This window comes from Hyla sarda, chromosome 7 (assembly GCF_029499605.1).
Source record: "Hyla sarda isolate aHylSar1 chromosome 7, aHylSar1.hap1, whole genome shotgun sequence".
In the NCBI taxonomy this organism is placed as follows: Eukaryota; Metazoa; Chordata; class Amphibia; order Anura; family Hylidae; genus Hyla; species Hyla sarda.
Genome location: NC_079195.1, coordinates 215,028,823 through 215,048,237, shown reverse-complemented (window position 1 = coordinate 215,048,237; position 19,415 = coordinate 215,028,823). Strand labels below are relative to the sequence as shown.

General features: G+C 41.4%; 1 protein-coding gene across 3 annotated transcripts in view; it reads right to left on the bottom strand.

Annotated features, from left to right (window-relative positions):
- Positions 1–19,415, bottom strand: part of LOC130283309 (vitellogenin-1-like) — a 138,987-nt gene that overhangs the window by 46,211 nt on the left and 73,361 nt on the right. For all 3 annotated transcript variants that reach the window (XM_056532611.1, XM_056532612.1, XM_056532613.1), the window contains 6 exons: positions 17,981–18,164; positions 16,789–16,879; positions 15,490–15,675; positions 14,208–14,355; positions 9,735–9,954; positions 7,878–8,071 (listed from right to left, as the gene is read on the bottom strand). In XM_056532611.1, the coding sequence (XP_056388586.1) occupies positions 7,878–8,071; positions 9,735–9,954; positions 14,208–14,355; positions 15,490–15,675; positions 16,789–16,879; positions 17,981–18,164 (1,023 nt within the window). The remainder of the gene's footprint in view (positions 1–7,877; positions 8,072–9,734; positions 9,955–14,207; positions 14,356–15,489; positions 15,676–16,788; positions 16,880–17,980; positions 18,165–19,415) is intronic.

Below are 19,415 nucleotides of genomic sequence, written 5' to 3'. Positions count from 1 at the left end.
AATAAACTATAAAAAAAACATAAGAAATGCAAAAAAATTATAATAAAGAAATAAAATAATCATAATGATAATATTAATAAGGAAAATGTATTTTAAAAAATAAAATGAAAAATGATTTTTTTTTAAATGTGCTAGAATAAAGAAGGTGCATAAATCCTATGTTCCCATGTATCCACTCAGTAATGCGCAAGACCAAAATTATAATAAATCAGCATCACATTTATAAAAAAAAACAAAAAACATATCAAAATTATAATGTCCGGTGAGTGATCCTCTCCCCCTTTATAAAAACTGCAAGAAAAAAAAAGAGAAAGAACAATATTATCATATAAGCAATATTCTTGCCAACATCATGCAACATAACATTTGTACTAATTACACTGACACGACTGTTTCCCCAATACTGGCTGTCCTGGACAATTACCACTTCCCAACAACCCTATGCAGTTTTAAAATCTGCGTTCAAACCAAAAGGGTTTCAGCTTATTCAGATTAAAAATCCATTTTAATTCACATCTCTTAAAGTTACCTTGTCTGTCACCACCACGTCTCATTGGGGGAATGTGATCTACCACCTTTTTCTTTTTCACTATGGGCCATCTCCGTGAAATGCTTAGATAGCGGGAGATCCATTTTTTATTTTTTTTTTGCGGATTGTGTATCCGTGCTGGTTCAATCTGTTTTTTCAGTCCCATGTGGTCTCTTCAACATAGAGAAGACCACATGGGCACCACAGCACATATACAACAAAAGATGAACTGCACGTCAAAAAATATTTCATGGGATATATTACAGCAGTGGAAGGATGTACAAACTCACTCCCTTTGTACATGAGTCCACAGTTAATGCAACATCTACACAGGTAACTGCCTTTTCTAGGTGTTGTCAAATATCGTTGTGAACTATCCGTCTTCAAAGAGATATCCGCCTTAACCAATCTATCCTTAAGTCTAGTGGGACGTCTAAAGTAGTGTTGCTCGCGAATATTCGCAATTCGAATATTATTCGCGAATATCGCATATTCGCGAATTCGCGAATTTCGCGAATATAGCGCTATATATTCGTAATTACGAATATTCGTTTTTTTTTTTTTTCTTTTTTTTTTTTCTTCACAGTACACATCACAGTGATCATCCCTCTCTGCTTCCAGCTCGTGTGGTGTAAAGAAGGCTCTAATACTACTGTGTGAGACTGGCGTGCGAAAATTCGCATATGAGAAAATTCGCATATGCTAATTTTCGCATATGCGAATTTGCGCGTATGCTAATTTTGTATTTGCTAATATTCACATATGCTAATTTTCGCATACGCGAATATTCGCATATGCGAAAAATAAAACGAGAATATAACGAATATGCGAATATTCGCGAATATATGACGAATATTCGTCCATATATTCGCGAATATTCGCGAATTCGAATATGGCCTATGCCGCTCAACACTAGACAGGATATAGTAGGGGGTCACATACTTTCTGTATATGATGTATGACAGGATATAATAGGGGGTCACATACTTTCTGTATATGGAGTATGACAGGATATAGTAGGGGGTCACATACTTTCTGTATATGGAGTATGACAGGATATAGTAGGGGGTCACATACTTTCTGTATATGATGTATGACATGATATAGTAGGGGGTCACATACTTTCTGTATATGGAGTATGACAGGATATAGTAGGGGGTCACATACTTTCTGTATATGATGTATGACAGGATATAGTAGGGGGTCACATACTTTCTGTATATGGAGTATGACAGGATATAGTAGGGGGTCACATACTTTCTGTATATGATGTATGACAGGATATAGTAGGGGGTCACATACTTTCTGTATATGGAGTATGACAGGATATAGTAGGGGGTCACATACTTTCTGTATATGATGTATGACAGGATATAGTAGGGGGTCACATACTTTCTGTATATGGAGTATGACAGGATATAGTAGGGGGTCACATACTTTCTGTATATGGAGTATGACAGGATATAGTAGGGGGTCACATACTTTCTGTATATGATGTATGACAGGATATAGTAGGGGGTCACATACTTTCTGTATATGGAGTATGACATGATTTAGTAGGGGGTCACATACTTTCTGTATATGATGTATGACAGGATTAGTGTTGCTCGCGAATATTCGCAATTCGAATATTATTCGCGAATATCGCATATTCGCGAATTCGCGAATTTCGCGAATATAGCGCTATATATTCGTAATTACGAATATTTTTTTTTTTTTTTTTTTCTTTTTTTTTTTTCTTCACAGTACACATCACAGTGATCATCCCTCTCTGCTTCCAGCTCGTGTGGTGTAAAGAAGGCTCTAATACTACTGTGTGAGACTGGCGTGCGAAAATTCGCATATGAGAAAATTCGCATATGCTAATTTTCGCATATGCGAATTTGCGCGTATGCTAATTTTGTATTTGCTAATATTCACATATGCTAATTTTCGCATACGCGAATATTCGCATATGCGAGAATAAAACGAGAATATAACGAATATGCGAATATTCGCGAATATATGACGAATATTCGTCCATATATTCGCGAATATTCGCGAATTCGAATATGGCCTATGCCGCTCAACACTAGTCTAAAGGACATCAAGGGAGGGGAAATCAATTCAGGGATATGACCGTATCTGCTTAATATCTGCGGACCACTCTCCCAATCTCAGGAGAAAGATTGTTATATGTAGTCACAAAAGCAATACGTGTCTCCTCATGTTGTTTCCTACATCCCATTGTCAAATTCCTGTCTTGTGTATAGACCCTCAGTTTTTGTCTCTCAACCAAACCTTGCGGGTAGCCCCTGTCCCTGAAGTTAGTCACCAGTTTATTCAAAGCTCTGTCCAATTTATCTGGTGAAACCGTGATCCTCTTTGCCCTCAGCACTCTACTGTAGGGCAGGGAGTTGACCATAAATCTAGCATGACAACTGTCGTACCTCAGCAGTGCATTATAATCAGTCTCCTTTGTAAATAAGACTATTGTCAAGCATCCATCTTGTACTGTCACAAGGACATCCAGGAAGCTCACCGAATGTGTAGAGTGTGTCAATGTAAAACAGATATCAGGATCCGTGACATCTCCAGTCCAAATCAAGAAAATATTGTCTATGTACCTCCACCACTCCAGTATTTTACTGGAGTAGTGGGATACATAGACGTACAGTTGTAGTTTGCCATAAATTTGCCATAAATGTATTTGCATAAGTTGGTGTGACATCACTCCCCATCGCGGTTCCACACTTTTGTAGACAAAAATAATTGTTAAATACAAAATAATAATTTTCTAATACCAATTCCAGTAGGGACACAATGAATTGGATTTTTTCATCAGGATAGTTAGCCTGTTGTAAACTCCTGGTCACTGCCTCCACACCTCCATTGTGTTGGATGGAGGTGGAGAGGCTAATCACATCAAAGGAGGCTATAATGGATATGCATCATGGCAATCTTGTTTAAAAAATCCAAAGTGTCCCTAATATAAGAAAATAGAAATTCTGGAAGTTATAGAGTTCCTGCCGGACACTATCCACCGGCTGGGGGGATTGACTTGATCTTTATGTATCTTTGGTAGAAGATAGAGGAGTGGTGTAACTGGGTAAAGAACAATCAGAAATGTCCTTACTTCTTCATCAATCAGATCTGCATTTAACCCCTCATCAACAGCTGTTTTAATTTTCTTTTCAATGGAAAACCTCGGATCACTTGGTAAACACACACACACACACACACACACACATATATATATATATATATATATATATATATATATATACACAGACTATACTGTATATATGTTTACCAAGTGATCCAAGGTTTTCCATTGAAAAGAAAATTAAAACGGTTGTTGATGAGGGGTTTAATGCAGATCTGATTGATGGGGAAGTAAGGAAATTTCTGATTGTTCTTCTCCAGGTTACGGAAGATACATAAATATCAAGTCAATCCCCCGTGCCGGCCGATAGTGTCCGGCAGGAACTCTATAACTTCCAGAATTTCTGTTTTCCTTGACAAAGTGTTGATGCCTTTTGCTGTCAACACAAGGTCTTATATTTGGGAAACCGGATTTTTTAAACTAGATTGCCATGATGCATATCACAGAAGGATCCATTATAGCCTCCTTTGATGTGGTTAGCCTCTACATCTCCATACAACATGATGGAGGTGTGGAGGCAGTGACCAGGAGTTTACAACAGGCTGACTATCCCGATGAAAAAATCTAATTCATTGTGTCCCTACTGAAATTGTTATTAGAAAATAATTATTTTGTATTTAACGATAAGTTTTTTCTACAAAAGCGTGGAACCATGTTGGATAGCAAAATCGCACCAACCTACGCAAATATATTTATGGTGAACTTTGAACAACTGTACGTCTATGTATCCCACCACTCCAGTAAAATACTGGAGTGGTGGAGGTACATAGACAATATTTTCTTGATTTGGACCGGAGATGTGACTGATTTACTATCGTTTCAGGAATATTTGATATCCTGATATCCGTTTTACATTGACACACTCTACACATTCAGTGAGCTTCCTGGATGTCCTTGTGACAGTACAAGATGGACGCTAGATGACAGACTTATTTACAAAGGAGACTGATTGTAACACATTGCTGAGGTACGACAGTTGTCATCCCAGATCTATGGTGAACTCCCTGCCCTACAGTCAAGTGCTGAGGGCAAGGAGGATCACGGATTCACCAAATAAATTGGACAGAGCTTTGAATAAAATGGTGACCAACTTCACGGACAGGGCCTACCCATAGGGTTTGGTTGAGAGACAAAAACTGACAGGAATTTGACAGTGGAACGTAGGAAACAACATGAGCAGACACATATTGCTTTTGTGACTTCATACAACGATCTTTCTCCGGAGATTGGGAGAGTGGTCCGCAAATTCTGGCACATAATAGGAGGATGCAGTCATATCCCTGAATTGATTTCCCCTCCCTTGATGTCCTTTAGACGTCCCACTAGCCTTAAGGATAGATTGGTTAAGGAGGACGTCTCTTTGAAGACGAATAGTTCACAACGATATTTGACTACACCTAGAAAAGGCTGTGTAGATCTTGTATTAACTGAGGACTCATGTACAAAGGGAGTGAGTTTGTACATCCTTCCACTGCTGATTTTACTTGCAAATTGAGCTGGACTCCATCTCCTGCATTTTCCTGTTCTCTGTGGTGTTGTCCAGCGCCGGAGTCCGTGCTCCATATGTCCAGGCGGGGTGAGCTGGTTGGACTGCTTTTCTCTTCTGTGCAAAAAGAATGGATCTCCCTGTATCTAAACATTTCATGGAGATGGGCCATAGTGAAAAAGAGCTAAGATTCCTGGTGGTAGATCACATTCCCTCTATGAGACGTGGTGGTGACAGACAAGGTAACCTTTAGAGATGTGAATTAAAATGGATTTTTAATCTAAATAAGCTGAAACCCTTTGGTTTGAACACAGAGTTTAAAACTCTGCATAGGATTGTGTGGAAGTGGTAATTGTCCAGGACAGGCAGTATTGGGTATCCATTCGCGTCAGTGTAATTAGTACAAATGTTGCATGATGTTGGCAAGAATATTGCTTATATAATAATATTGTTCTTTCTCTTCTTTTTTCTTGCAGTTTTTAAGAAAGGGGAGAGGATCACTTACCGCACATTATAATTTTTATATGTTTTTTTAAATAAATGTGATGTTGATTTATTATACCGTAATTTTGGTCTTGCGCATTACTGAGTGGATACATGGGAACATAGGATTTATGCACCTTCTTTATTCTAGCACATTTAAAAAAAATCTTTTTTCATTTTATTTTTAGTTATTTTTATACATTTTTCTTATTAATATTATTATTATGATTATTTAATATCTTTAGAATTTTTTTGCAGTTTTTATGTATTTTTTTATTTTTTGTAGTTTATTTTTTGCAGTTGTAGTATATGGGTCTAACAAGGTAATGGTAATCTCTGCATACCTGCGTGGTCAAATATGCCTCCATATTGCACTGACCGTGAGGATCTATTAAAATGGTGCGTTAATGAGCCGATTCCCGGAGATTCCACCTATTCGGTGGAGTGCTCGGGGTCCTTGGCTCCGGGGATATGAGAGTCCGACACTTCATTGTGCTGGATTCCAGATCCTGACAGACACCGCTATACTGATTTAACAAGGCGGCTGAGAATGTATGTATGTATGTATGATTATACAAGTATATACCACTTACTTGACCTGCTGCCTTATATTTTATTTTATTTCATATATATATATATTTTTTTTATTGTTTGTCCACGAATATGTTTATGCTTGCTTGCCCTAATGTAAGATGGTGTCATACGCCCTAGATTGTCTATAACGTGTGCGCAAACTAAATGGAGCCGTCACTACAATCACATAGATGTTGCATAGCAGAGAGATTTTAACATGTTGTCATAACTACACAGACGCTCTCAGTACCATGTATTGCACTCAGGATGACGCATTTCCGGTGCTGAAAGAGGTCAAATGTTTTTAAGTCTTCACAAGGTTTTCATACACTGTTGCTGGTATTTTGGCCCATTCCTCCATGCAGATCTCCTCTAGAGCAGTGATGTTTTGGGGCTGTCGCTGGGCAACACAGACTTTCAACTCCCTTCAAAGGTTTTTTTTATGGGGGTGAGATCTGGAGACTGGCACTCCAGGACCTTGAAATGCGTCCTACGAAGCCACTCCTTGGTTGCCCGGGCGGTGTGTTTGGGAACATTGTCATGCTGAAAGACCCAGCCACATTTCGTCTTCAATGATCTTGCTGATGGAAGGAGGTCTTCACTCATAATCTCATGATACATGGCCCCATTCATTCTTTCCTTTACACGGATCAGTCGTCCTTGTCCCTTAGCAGAAAAACAGCCCCAAAGCATGATGTTTCCACCCCCATGCTTCACAGTAGGTATGGCGTTCTTTGGATGCAAATTTCTTCTCCTCCAAATACGCCGAGTTGAGTTTTTCCCAAAAAGTTCTACTTTGATTTCATCTGACCATATGACATTCTCCCAATAGTATTCTGGATCATCCAAATGTTCTCTAGCAAACTTCAGAGGGGCCTGGACATGTACTGGCTTAAGCAGGGGGACACGTCTGGCACTGCATGGTTTGAGTCCCTGACGGAGTAGTGTGTTACTGGTGGTAGCCTTTGTTACTTTGGTCCCATCTCTCTGCAGGTCATTCACTAGGTTCCCCCATGTGGTTCTGGGATTTTTGCTCACCGCACTTGTGATGATTTTGGTGAGATCTTGCGTGAAGCCCCAGAACGAGGGAGATTATCAGTGGTCTTGTATGTCTTCCATTTTCTAATAATTGCTCCCACAGTAGATTTCTTCACACCAAGCTGTTTGCCCATTGCAGATTCAGTCTTCCCAGCCTGGTGCAGGTCTACAATTTTGTCTCTGGTGTCCTTCGACAGCTCTTTGGTCTTGGCCATAGTGGAGTTTGGAGTGTGACTGTTTGAGGTTGTGGACAGGTTCCATTAATACAGGTAACGAGTGGATGACAGAGGAGACTCTTAAAGAAGAAGTTACAGGTTTCCTCATTCTGTCTCTCATAGTTGAGGTATACCTATGATGAAAATTACAGGCCTCTCATCTTTTTAAGTGGGAGAATTTGCCTGACTAAATTGCCCCACTGTATATTGTATCTATCTATCTATCTATTATCTAATATATTTCTATTTTTGTATCTATCTATCTCATATCTAGCTAAAATATATCTATTTTTGTATCTATCTATCTCATATCTATATATCTATGTATACATGTATTTAATGTCTATCTATTTATCTATCTATCTATCTTGCATCTATATAATGATATAATAGAACACATTTCCATACCTCTTCCAACCTAACATCGCCGCTACTGAGAATTTTCTTCAGCTTTGAAAGAGCCATGTTGTCTATTGGGTTTTCCAACTCGTGACTTTCACCATCAGTTCTCCGTACGTTTACTGAACGCACCATTTTCATGGCTGCCCCGGGCCCTGCTTGAAATTCTATTTGTATTTTCTCGACTGAGGCATCCGTGTGCGCTAAAAAAATAAATAAAAAAAAGAGCACTTACTACTTTAATTATTGAAGAGCCTGAAATTCAATACACCTTTGTACGAATCTGTTTGGCATAAAAGCAAATCTCCTGAAAATTAGGTATTTCGGTTCTGAGTCGCTGCTCCACTTTGTGTACTTACTTACTCTTTCTAAACTTTCCCATAATTGCTTTGTAACACATTATCTTGCATTAAATTGCAACGTATTAAGCAAATGGATTTATTACTCATTTTGTTGGAGAAGTTTGTTATCTTCTGTGTCGATGTGATACGCCTATGCCTGAAAAATGGCCTAGATGACTCGTATATATCGTAGATTATTATATGAAACTTTCTTCAAGGTCATGCTTTAAACTGTATAAGATATCTACAGACATATTGAAGGTTAAAGGGGTATTCCGCCCTTAGACATCTTATCCCCTATCCAAAGGATAGGGGATCAGATGTCTGATCGCAGGGCTCCTGCCGCTGGGACCCTTTCGATCTCAGTGCACTACTCGGCATTCTGTGCCAGGTGCTGATCCCGAGACGGAGACATGACGTAATGCCACACCCCCTCCATTCATGTCTATGGGAGGGGGCGTGACTGCCGTCACGCCCCGTCCAATAGACATGAATGGAGGGGGAGTGACGTCATGTTCCCACAGTGGACGTTCCGCCACCAAAAGAATCAGCTCTACAGACACAGCCATCTAAAGGGATGGCAATGTCCATGCGGCCTACTGGTCGCACTCGGAATCTCCGGCTGGATTTTGTTCAGTAGGAAAATCCAAAGTGTGAATTCAGCCTTATAGTCTCCTCGGGGAAAGAGAAATGTGACAGGATTTGAGGTACTGACATGTGCTCTTGGCTAGGCCAAGGCTCTGACTGAACTGACTAGGGCAATGTTTGGTTCTACCCTATTTTCCAGATGAGGAGGGCAGACTTGGGGCAGGATACTGCATTCATTGGTAAAAAAATCCACTTGTAACTAGATGCAGGGCCGGCTCTGCCTATCGGCAAAATAGGTAGCTGCCTACAGAGCCCTCTTGATGGGGGGGTGCCGCAAGAAAGTTATATATCCAGCATCCGAACCACTCGCTCAGCCTACAGCATGAGGAGGAGGTTTGTTATAGTGTGTCACCCCAGTAGTAAGCTAATGATATAAGGAGGGTGCTTGTTACAGTGTGTCACCCCAGTAGTAAGCTAATTATACGAGGAGGGGGCTTGTTACAGTGTGTCACCCCAGTAGTAAGCTAATGATATAAGGAGGGTGCTTGTTACAGTGTGTCACCCCAGTAGTAAGCTAATGATATAAGGAGGGTGCTTGTTACAGTGTGTCACCCCAGTAGTAAGGTGGGGTGTGTCAAAGGCTGTGCCAACAGGCAGAGTCAAGAGGGCAGAAAAATTAGCTTTTGCCTAGAATGAAGCAATACAAGAAAAAGCCATTAACCCTCTGCATTCTGTAGATCTCTGATGATGCTTAGACTTGTGATGCTTAGACTTGTGATGCAAAAATAAATGTTATGCAGAAAATAAGAAACGCACTTTGCATCCAGCAAACCTTTGTATAAGCTCCGCCACCCCTGACTAGTCTCAGAGTAGCAGCTGAAGATGCTGTACTTAGCCACCACACAATCAAGTTTCTATAATATTAATAATGGATTACCTGGCTTAAATATAAGCTTGAAAGAATGTTCCCCAAGCACATGATAAAGCGGGCAGTTTCTGGCAAAACCGGCGGTCAAGCTATTCCTCTCCAAGCAAACTTGGTAGCCAAAATGACTTGTCCGAGCACAAGCGGAAAAATCCTGGGAAAATGCGCGTCTGTGCGGCTGATAGGACCAATATTCCTTCTCTTCGCTCAGAACTTCTGCTGAAAACGTTCCCTGTGAATAGGTGGAATAGATGTCATTATTTCAAGGCATCAATATGGCATTAAATATGTTTTGAATGAAACCTGGTACTTTTTAAATGAAATCCTTCTAAAATACACGCAGGATCCCCTGCCGATACTTTGTGTTTTTTTTGTGTTATTGAGATATGTTTTTTTTTTTTTTTTGCTAAGTGCTTTTCAGTCTCCAGTTCTTCACAAGTCTATTATTATTCCCTGGAGAAAACCGAATGTTTTGTTCATGGAGATTGATTGAAAATATGTTCTTAAAAACTCTCTAAGAAGCAAAACCTTTGTTAGCATTACTCGCGGCCCAAACCCGTATAAAATCCCCACCTACCGCTTCCTAACTGAGCTCTTAAAAATACAGTCTCCCATCCATATCATTTATAAAAAAAAATCTAAATCAGATATTTACTTAAAAATAAATAAGCTAAACAAGCTCCTTCACCGACCTTCTTATGTGGAGATTTGCTCATGGGCCATGGACTTGTATAAAAGTTATGATTACATTTTTTTCCTTTATTCTTTACTCTTTTTTTAGCTTTCTATTTTGTTTAAACAATTTAAACAAACTTTTTTCCTAGTTGCTGTGTTAAAGGGGTACTCCACCTCTAGACACGACTCCGCCCCCCCGTGTGACGTCAGGCCCCTCCCCCTCAATGCAAGAATTTGGGAGGGGGCGTGTCACGCCCCCTCCCATAGACTTGCATTGAGGGGGTGGGGTCTGTCATCACACGGGGGCGGAGTCGTGACGTCACGGTCTTCAGTCCCTGTGGTCGGGAGCCAGAACCTCCAGCGGTTCTGGAAGCAGATACGGTGGGTGCTGCATGCTATCCAAAGGATAGGGGATAAGATGTCTAGGGGTGGAGTACGCCTTTAATACTCGTGCTTGTTTAGCCATGGCGTAGTAAAAGACCTAACACGTTTTGAGGGGGCACCCCTCTTCGTCAGGTTCATCAATGAACATCGATGAACCTGACGAGGAGGGGTGCCCCCTCGAAATGCGTTGTTCTGCACCTGAAATAAAAACTTCAAACTCCACACTGCTTCTGTGGTACCTCGGGCGTGCACCAACCTAGCCACTTAGTCGGATTTCCACCGGACATCTGGATAGCCCTGCCGGGCAACCCAGACTCCACATCTGTACATGGCTTCCAGACCGCTTGCTAAGCGGGACTGACGGCCGGCGGCCTCCCAATACACTCATTCAAAGCGCGCATCAGTGCTGTGCCTGCTCGCACAACAGAAAAAGGTGAGCATACTCTGATTTCTCCTAAAATCCCTTTTATCTCGATATACTTCACCATTGGAGCGCCTTCTCTGCTTTTTTTTCTCTCCCTCCTTTCCCTTTAGGTGGGTTGACTACACAACTGCTTTTCAAATCTCTTACTAGGCCATGGAGGTAATAGATGACAATGTAGGCAACTGGCCATTGGGGTAAAGAATTTTTTTTCTTTAATGTCATAGCTCACTGATAGATCAGATACATTGTAAACTAGTATGTTCCCATACACTAACTGTAAACAGCCATCTTGCAATAGGTAAAGTATTAAAAGACAACATCCACTGACTTTTTATTCCTTGAGTCTTACTTTCATAGATGTGGTAGGGAAGCAGTTGCCGGACCGCCTAGCTCCCATTTTACCGTCATAGGTCTTGCCAAAGTCCCAATAAATTACCTACAGCATTAGTCATCTTCCCGCCTGAGCCAATACAGTAGGGACTACATAAATGTTGCAATAATTATATTACTACGGTCACAATCATGCCGCTTCTACTTCCTTTTTGTACTTCCTTTTATAAAATGATTATTACTATTTTTGGAATTTCGCCCATTTGCCCATTTTCAGTCTTCTGGAAAAAACAGAACATGAACTAGTAGACTATAGTCCTTTTTTAAAGTAAATTTACAACTATGAGAGTCCCTATAACTTTCTTCATCTTTTATTAGTACAGGTGTACAATTATAGTAATTTTTTATGACATAAAAGTCTTATTACATAATTGCCGCTCACTGTTCTTTCTTGCAAGTTTCCTGAAGCTCTTAATGGCCTCATGCATATGGCAGTGTTATGGCTCTGTATAGGCTCTGAAATGTAGGGAGCTGTTATATGAAGTACATGGTGGCCTATGGTGCCCCTATGTATCTCCATTTGAGCAGCAGTTTCCCAGCCAGTGTGTCTCCAGCAGTTTAAACCCCAGAAATTAGCTGTCTTCAGCACCTGTGCTGATCTGGGCTAATCTGAAAAGCCAGAGTGTCCAAGGAAGGGGATGAAAGGCCCCACAACAAATCTGCCTTTCATTCCATCAAAATCTAGGTCCAATAACAGGACTGACCAAATTCCAAAGCAAGCTAAGTCTCGCCAGGGATCTAGCTATTTCTAGATTTCCTATATCTCACCCATTTTTCTCTGGATGAGATATAAACCTTCTAAATCCTGGTATCCACATATAACAGGTACCTTGGGGAAATATATCAATCCCCGACCACCATTCCTGTGACTGTCTCATAGCCTATAAAAGTGTTTCCCAACCAGGGTTCCCCCAGCTGTTGCAAAACTACAACTCCCAGCATGCCCAGACATCTAACGGCTGTATGGGCATGCTGGAAGTTGTAGTTTTGCAAAAGCTGGAGGAACCCTGGTTGGAAAATACTGCCCTATACAGTTGAACAGAGTGCTGATTGGATAGTGTAGGGAAACACCTCCTTGACAAGTGGAATGGTAACACCCAGTGGTTAAAGGAGTTATCCACATAAGATGACTTTAGTACTTACCTGCAAAACAGTAATGGACATGCTTAGGAAAGATCTGTGGTTATCTTGGTGCTAAATGGCTGTGCTGTGAGTCCACTGTAACACTGCTTTATTTTTGTGAACTGGCTATTTCCTGTTGGAGTTTCCTCCCTCCAACTTCAAGTCCCAGGATCCCTTGTTTGTAAGTGTGAGGTCACTCCTCTCCCTCCCACACATCAGCCACTTCACTCATTGAAGCACACCTGGGACAATTCCCAGCAGCCCTGTGGGGAATGATCTCCCTCCCACCCAGCTGTCCCTCCACCAATTGAAGCACAGACAGGCTCCCTTTCAACACTTGACTCGCGATGTAATGTTTCAGGCTGCACTGCAACCTGGGAAAACCCGAAACAACACTCATTTTGTATGCTGCTAAAAATGAACATCGGGGCAAAGATCACATAAAAATTTGAGAGATCCACCATCAAACACAGGTACAGACACTATATTATGGACTACTCTAACTTTACAGTCCTGGAATAACACTTTAATTTCATTCATACTTTCCAAGAGGAGTAACAGAGGAACGGTTAAAGGGGTACGCTGGTGGAAATTATTATTATTATTTTTTTTAAATCAACTTGTGTCAGAAAGTTAAACAGATTTGTAAATTACTTCTATTTAAAAATCTTAATCCTCTCAGTACTTAATAGCTGCTGTATACAACGGAGGAAGTTATTATGTTATTTTCTGTCTGACCACAGTGCTCTCTGCTGACACTTCTGTCCGTGTCAGGAACTGTCCAGAGCAGGAGCAAATCCCCATAGCAAACCTCTCCTGCTCTGGACAGTTCCTGACATGGACAGAGGTGTCAACAGAGAGCAATGTGGTCAGGCAGAAAAGAAATTCAAAAAGAAAAGAACTTCCTCTGGAGCATATAGCAGTTGATAAGTACTGGAAGGATTAAGATTTTTAAATAGAAGTAATTTACAAATCTGTTTAACTTTCTGGCACCAGTTGATTTAAAATGTTAAAACATTCTACCGGAGTATCCCTTTAAATGCCGAATTACTGGTAAAAGTTGCTTCAAAATATAAGTATTTACTAAAACGGACGTGATCCTTCTTGACAGATGGCAGCAAGTAGTTTTATCTAACAAAGTGCAATACAGACTAATCCTGAGCAATGAGATGACGGCACTGTGTCAAATCACGAGCAACTGCGCAGTACCGCATTCCATCATCACTTGCATGGTGGTTCGTCCCTAGTGTTGACGCATTCTAAATGACCCAGATAGGTTGAAACGCGCAGTATAAACGTTTGCTTTGCTCTTTTGTAGCCCCGGCCACCTTGATCCCAGTCTGAGCAATATACAATATACAATATATATGTGACGAACTGCAGGCAAGCTGGAAAAAAAAAAAGCCGGAGTCTATATTTTTTTCTATGATACTGAGATGAATCCCGACAGCGAAAAGTACATTTCTGGGATGATAGTGAATTCTCTTTACCTCGGTCCTTGGCGTGTCCCCCGCTGACAAGTCTCTTGGATTAAAGGTCTGCTTCAGTACATTTGGTTCTGTTCCAGCAGCTACAACCGGAGTCATTTTAGCAGCCGCTAAATTCTCCACACTCCTTGTTATAGCAAAAGCCTTTGACCTGAGCATAAAATATTGTACGAATCGTAACAAATAGATAAAGTTTCATTTTCCGACATGTTTACAGCATTTTTGTACTTTTTTTTGAAGATGACTCTTACTTTTATTTTGTGGTTTGGAGCGACCTTATAAATATAAGCACCATGTCCATAGACCTGCTACATTACTGTAAACCGAGAAAGATCAATGCAGAATGATCACAAATGTGCAGGGCTGAAGGTCCCCGTTGTTGCAGAAGATAAGAAAGTTTAGGCACCTTCCTACTTAATATTGGGGTTGTCCAGCAAAAGAAAAAAACCTGTGTATGGTGTAAAAAATTATAATAAAGCGACTTTGTTATATAATGTTATCAGCCATAGTAAAGAGATCTTTCTATATCAGCTGCTCTTTCTGATCCCACCTCCCCTCCTGTCTGTTCAGGAAGAGACCAGTAATGTGAAGAGGGGAGCTCATATAACTGCTCATTATATAAGGCAGCTGGAATCCTTTCTCAGTCACAGTAGTTTCAGTCAGTACAGGCTCAATGCTGACTGAGAAAGGATTCCTGATGCCTTAAAAATGAGCAGTAATATGAGCTCCCCTCTTGATATCAATGGTCTGGTCCTAAGCAGACAGGATGGCGGGAGAGGGGAAGGGATGTCACAGCTACAATAGAGACAGCACAGCTGATATTGGAAGATCTATGGCACTTGTTGCTTTTTGACACCATACACAGGTTGTTTCTTTGACTGGACAATCCCTTTAAAGAAGATGTCCAGTGGTAACAAATGTATTCCCTATCTGCAGGACCGCTGGGACCACCGCGATCACCCTGACTCAGCCGAGCTGCTGTGTGTGATGTTTTGCACACAGCAGGTCAGCTGGTACAAACACGCCCCCTCCATTCATCTCTATGGGAGAGGCGGAGACACACCGTGTCTCTGCCTCTCCCATAGAGATGAATGGAGGGGGGGGGGGGTGTTTGTACCAGCTGACCTGCTCGGTGAGAAACGTGCTTCTAGCAGCGCCGAGCCAGGACGTACCCCCCGCAATTAAACATTTATCCCTATCGGGGATACTATCACATGTTACTCCACTCTCCCTCTTCTCGCCAACCTATAGACTTTAGTTGCTTTGATATAATGGGGTAACCAACCTTATCGACAGAACTTCATTTTCTTGTTGAGCTGGAATAAAATCTATTTTGTAGCGGTTTTCATCCACATTAACAGCAGCTTCCACATTTCCGGGAAGAATTAGATGGACTTGTGTTCGGATTTCCATTCCAGCCTGGATAAGATCGGTGTTCACCCCAATCATAAACACAATATCCTTGGTCATGCTAAGTGGTAGGGACAAAAAAAGAGGCAAATTCTATTATTATTTCTGTTTTTAAATGTAGGCTCCTCCTGCCACCCCTGTTACTCCCACCACTTCTTGGTTCCCTTTTTTTAAGGATTTCAGATTGATAGTAGTCACTTCCAATGTATTTCTCTCCTGGTGCTGATAAATAAAGGGATTGTCCAGTTTAGAAAAAAATATTTTCGTACACCCTATTGGTGAATTCGGAGTTAATAGAGGGTTCCCAAGGATCCTCAGCTCTTGGGCAGAACAGAGTGTCTCTTGCGCTGGAGGACCTATCCTGTTCTGCATTACACAGACAGACCATTGATATAAATGGGCACAATGCAATGCTTCATTTCTCCTGTGGTGGCGCTACAGGGAACTTGAACGCTTACTGTCAGGTTTCCCTTACAGCTGATCTCTAGGGTTTTAGCTGTCAGGGGGGGGGGGGGGCACATTTTGAGCTGCTTATTGTCATGGGGCCCTTGTAAAAACTAAGGGGAGAAGTATAGACACAAAATTAAAGGGGTACTCCGGTGGAAAACTTTTTTTTTTTTTTTTTTTTAAATCAACTGGTGCCAGAAAGTTAAACAGATTTGTAAATTACTTCTAATAAAAAAATCTTAATCCTTCCTGTACTTATTAGCTGCTGAATACTACAGAGGAAATGGTTTTCTCTTTGGAACACAGAGCTCTCTGCTGACATCATGACCACAGTGCTCTCTGCTGACATCTCTGTCCATTTTAGGAACTGTCCAGAGCAGCATATGTTCGCTATGGGAATTTTCTCCTACTCTGGACAGTTCTTAAAATGGACAGAGGTGTCAGCAGAGAGCTCTGTGTTCCAAAAAGAAAATAATTTCCTCTATAGTATTCCACAGCTAATAAGTACTGGAAGGATTAAGATTTTTAAATAGAAGTAATTTACAAATCTGTTTAACTTTCTGGCACCAGTTGATTTGAAAAAAAAAAAAAAAAGTTTTTCACCGGAGTACCCCTTTAAATGCAAGGGGTCACATACTATTTCAGTCCAAACTAGCACATGTTACAAAAAGGAGATGGTCTGAAAGCAAGAAAGGGTATAAGAAGGAAGGGAGGGTTATACAGTTACCTTATAGAAAATTTCAATTTCAGGTTCATGTCAGATTGAAGCAACTGGAAAAAAGTTGGGTCCTTTGGTTCAGGAGTGAATTGAGCTTGACCTGTCAAATCGAAAAAAAAAATCCCTAAAATACATTCTGTTGGAAATCCTTTACACAGCCTCTTATTTTTCTGTAATTCAGTTTACTCTGCTGAGTGAAACCATTTACCATCCCTTTGGTATCCTTAAAGGGGAACTCCGCCCCTAGACATCTTACCCAATATCCAAAGGATAATGGATAAGATGTCTGATCTCGGGAGTCCCACTGCTGGGGACGCCCGTGATCTCTCCTGCAGCACCCCCCTTTCATCTGCTGCTCGGAGTGAACTTCACTCCATGTCTGATGAGGGGCGATGCAGGGACCGGAGTATCATGATGTCACGGCCCCGCCACCTCAATACAAGTCTATGGGAGGGGGCATGGCGGCATCATGCCCACTCCCATAGACTTGCATAGACTGCAGGTTAACTGGCTCTGATGTCAGCGCCGCTTATGAATATTCATCCTCCTCCCTTCAGTTAGGAGCGGCGAAGAGAGGGAGAGCTGGAGGGAGGGCGGATGAATATTCATAAGCGGCGCTGACGTCAGTGCCAGTTAACCTGCAGAAGCCCCGCCCATGCCAGTTACAGCAAGATATACACATACAATAAAACTACAATTGCGGGCGAACGGCCAGGCGGATCCGGGCAAGGTAGGGCTCATTTTAATCAGCGTCTCCAGCACTATCCACCAGTAGTGTGGATAGTGCGGGAGAAAATTTCTGACAGTTTTCCTTTAAAGAAGAACAGTATCCAATGAGTGACACCTCTATGGCCACCAATAATTACGACGGGTTAGTTGTCAACCCCAATCTATCAGAAATGTATTGCATAGTCAAAAAATTTTTCCAAATATACCCTTCCTAAGGGGAAATCAAAACAAAATAATCTTTTGAAATTTAATGGGTACATATCAGATGATCCAAATGGTAAAGTCTGGGATCTTAGACCACTAAAAGGAAAGGACTATTAGGGGATATGGAGGTAATAGCAGTGCCCTTTCCCTTTAACTAAGGGCCACTCTGACAGCAGGAAACATGAACTTTGGTCACTCTCTGTTTTTGGTAAACACAGCTGAGCACAGGGGACCCCATCATCATCAATGGGTAAGTTGCTGGTTATACCTTGTATCTCAGCTCTTGTGACAGATGCATAGTACAAACTGGTTTCCAGCGGGAGACCCACACAGGTTGGTACGACAAGACGATTTTCACTTGATAGTAAGGGTTTAGACCAATTTATATCCACGCCATCCTGAAGAGCTTTCACAGCAGAACTTAATGCAGTATACTTGTCACTGGGAAGAAACTAGACAACAGAAACAAATGAATCTATAGTAATAGCAAGTAAAATGTGCAGTGTCTGGAAGAATTGACTTTTGGCATGTGGCAACCAATAAGGTTTGTTAACTAATCCTGATGTATTATAGGGTGCACTATAGAGGCCCTTGGATATACAGGGCCCCTGGGTTGTATGATCCTTTTTCTCATAGGTACTACTGTTTTAGCAAACTAGAGTGTAAGGAGTCACAACTAGAGATGAGCGAATTTTTTGAAAAAAACTTGGTTCGATCCGAATTTATTTGCGACAAATCTGTATTAAAAATGGCTATTTCTGGCCTACAGAGAACCTCAATAGAGATGTAGAACACTTTGCATTGCTGTAACATACATAGGGAGTATGCTGGGTTAGTGAAATAATACTGTTATTCAGTATGACATGCAGATCACAGGGGTCGCTATTCGAATTACTGTCACAGAGCAGCACAATGACAGAGCCTGGAGGTGGCATCAGTATGAGGAGACCATATAGTGGCTGAACGACACAGCGTGGAGGTGGCGGCAGCATGAGGAGACCATATAGTGGCTGAATGACCCAGCCTGGAGGTGGAAACAGCCTAACGAGACCATTGGGCTTCACAATTCAAAAGATTAAAGATATTTTTTTACATTAAAATGAAGATTTCAAATAGATGAAACTAAAAAGTTTTAGTTAATGTGCCAGCAGCATGAGGAGACCACATGGCGGTACAGTGCCACAGAGTGTAATTGGCAGAAGCATGAGGAGACCATATAGTGGCTGAATGACACAGCCTGGAGTTGGCAGAAGCAAGAGCAGACCATATAGTGGCTGAATGACACAGCGTGGAGGTGGAGGCCGCATGAGGACACCATATAGTGGCTGAATGACACAGCGTGGAGGTGGAGGCAGCATGTGGAGAACATATAGTGGCTGAATGACACAGCCTGGAGTTGGTGGCAGAATTAGGAGACCATATAGTGGCTGAATGACACAGCCTGGAGGTGGAGGTAGCATGAGGAGACCATATAGTTGCAGAATAAGACAGCCTGGAATTGGCATGAGGAGAACATATGGTGGCAGTATGAGACAGCCTGGAGATGGCATCAGCATGAGGAGAACATATGGTTGCAGAATGAGACAGCCTGGAGGTGGCAGCAGCAGCATCAAGAGTCCTGAAAGTGACCCGGTGACAGAGTTGTGCGGTGGGTGGCAATACCAGTACCTGGTGATGAAGGTGGGTGAAAAAAGGAGAACTTG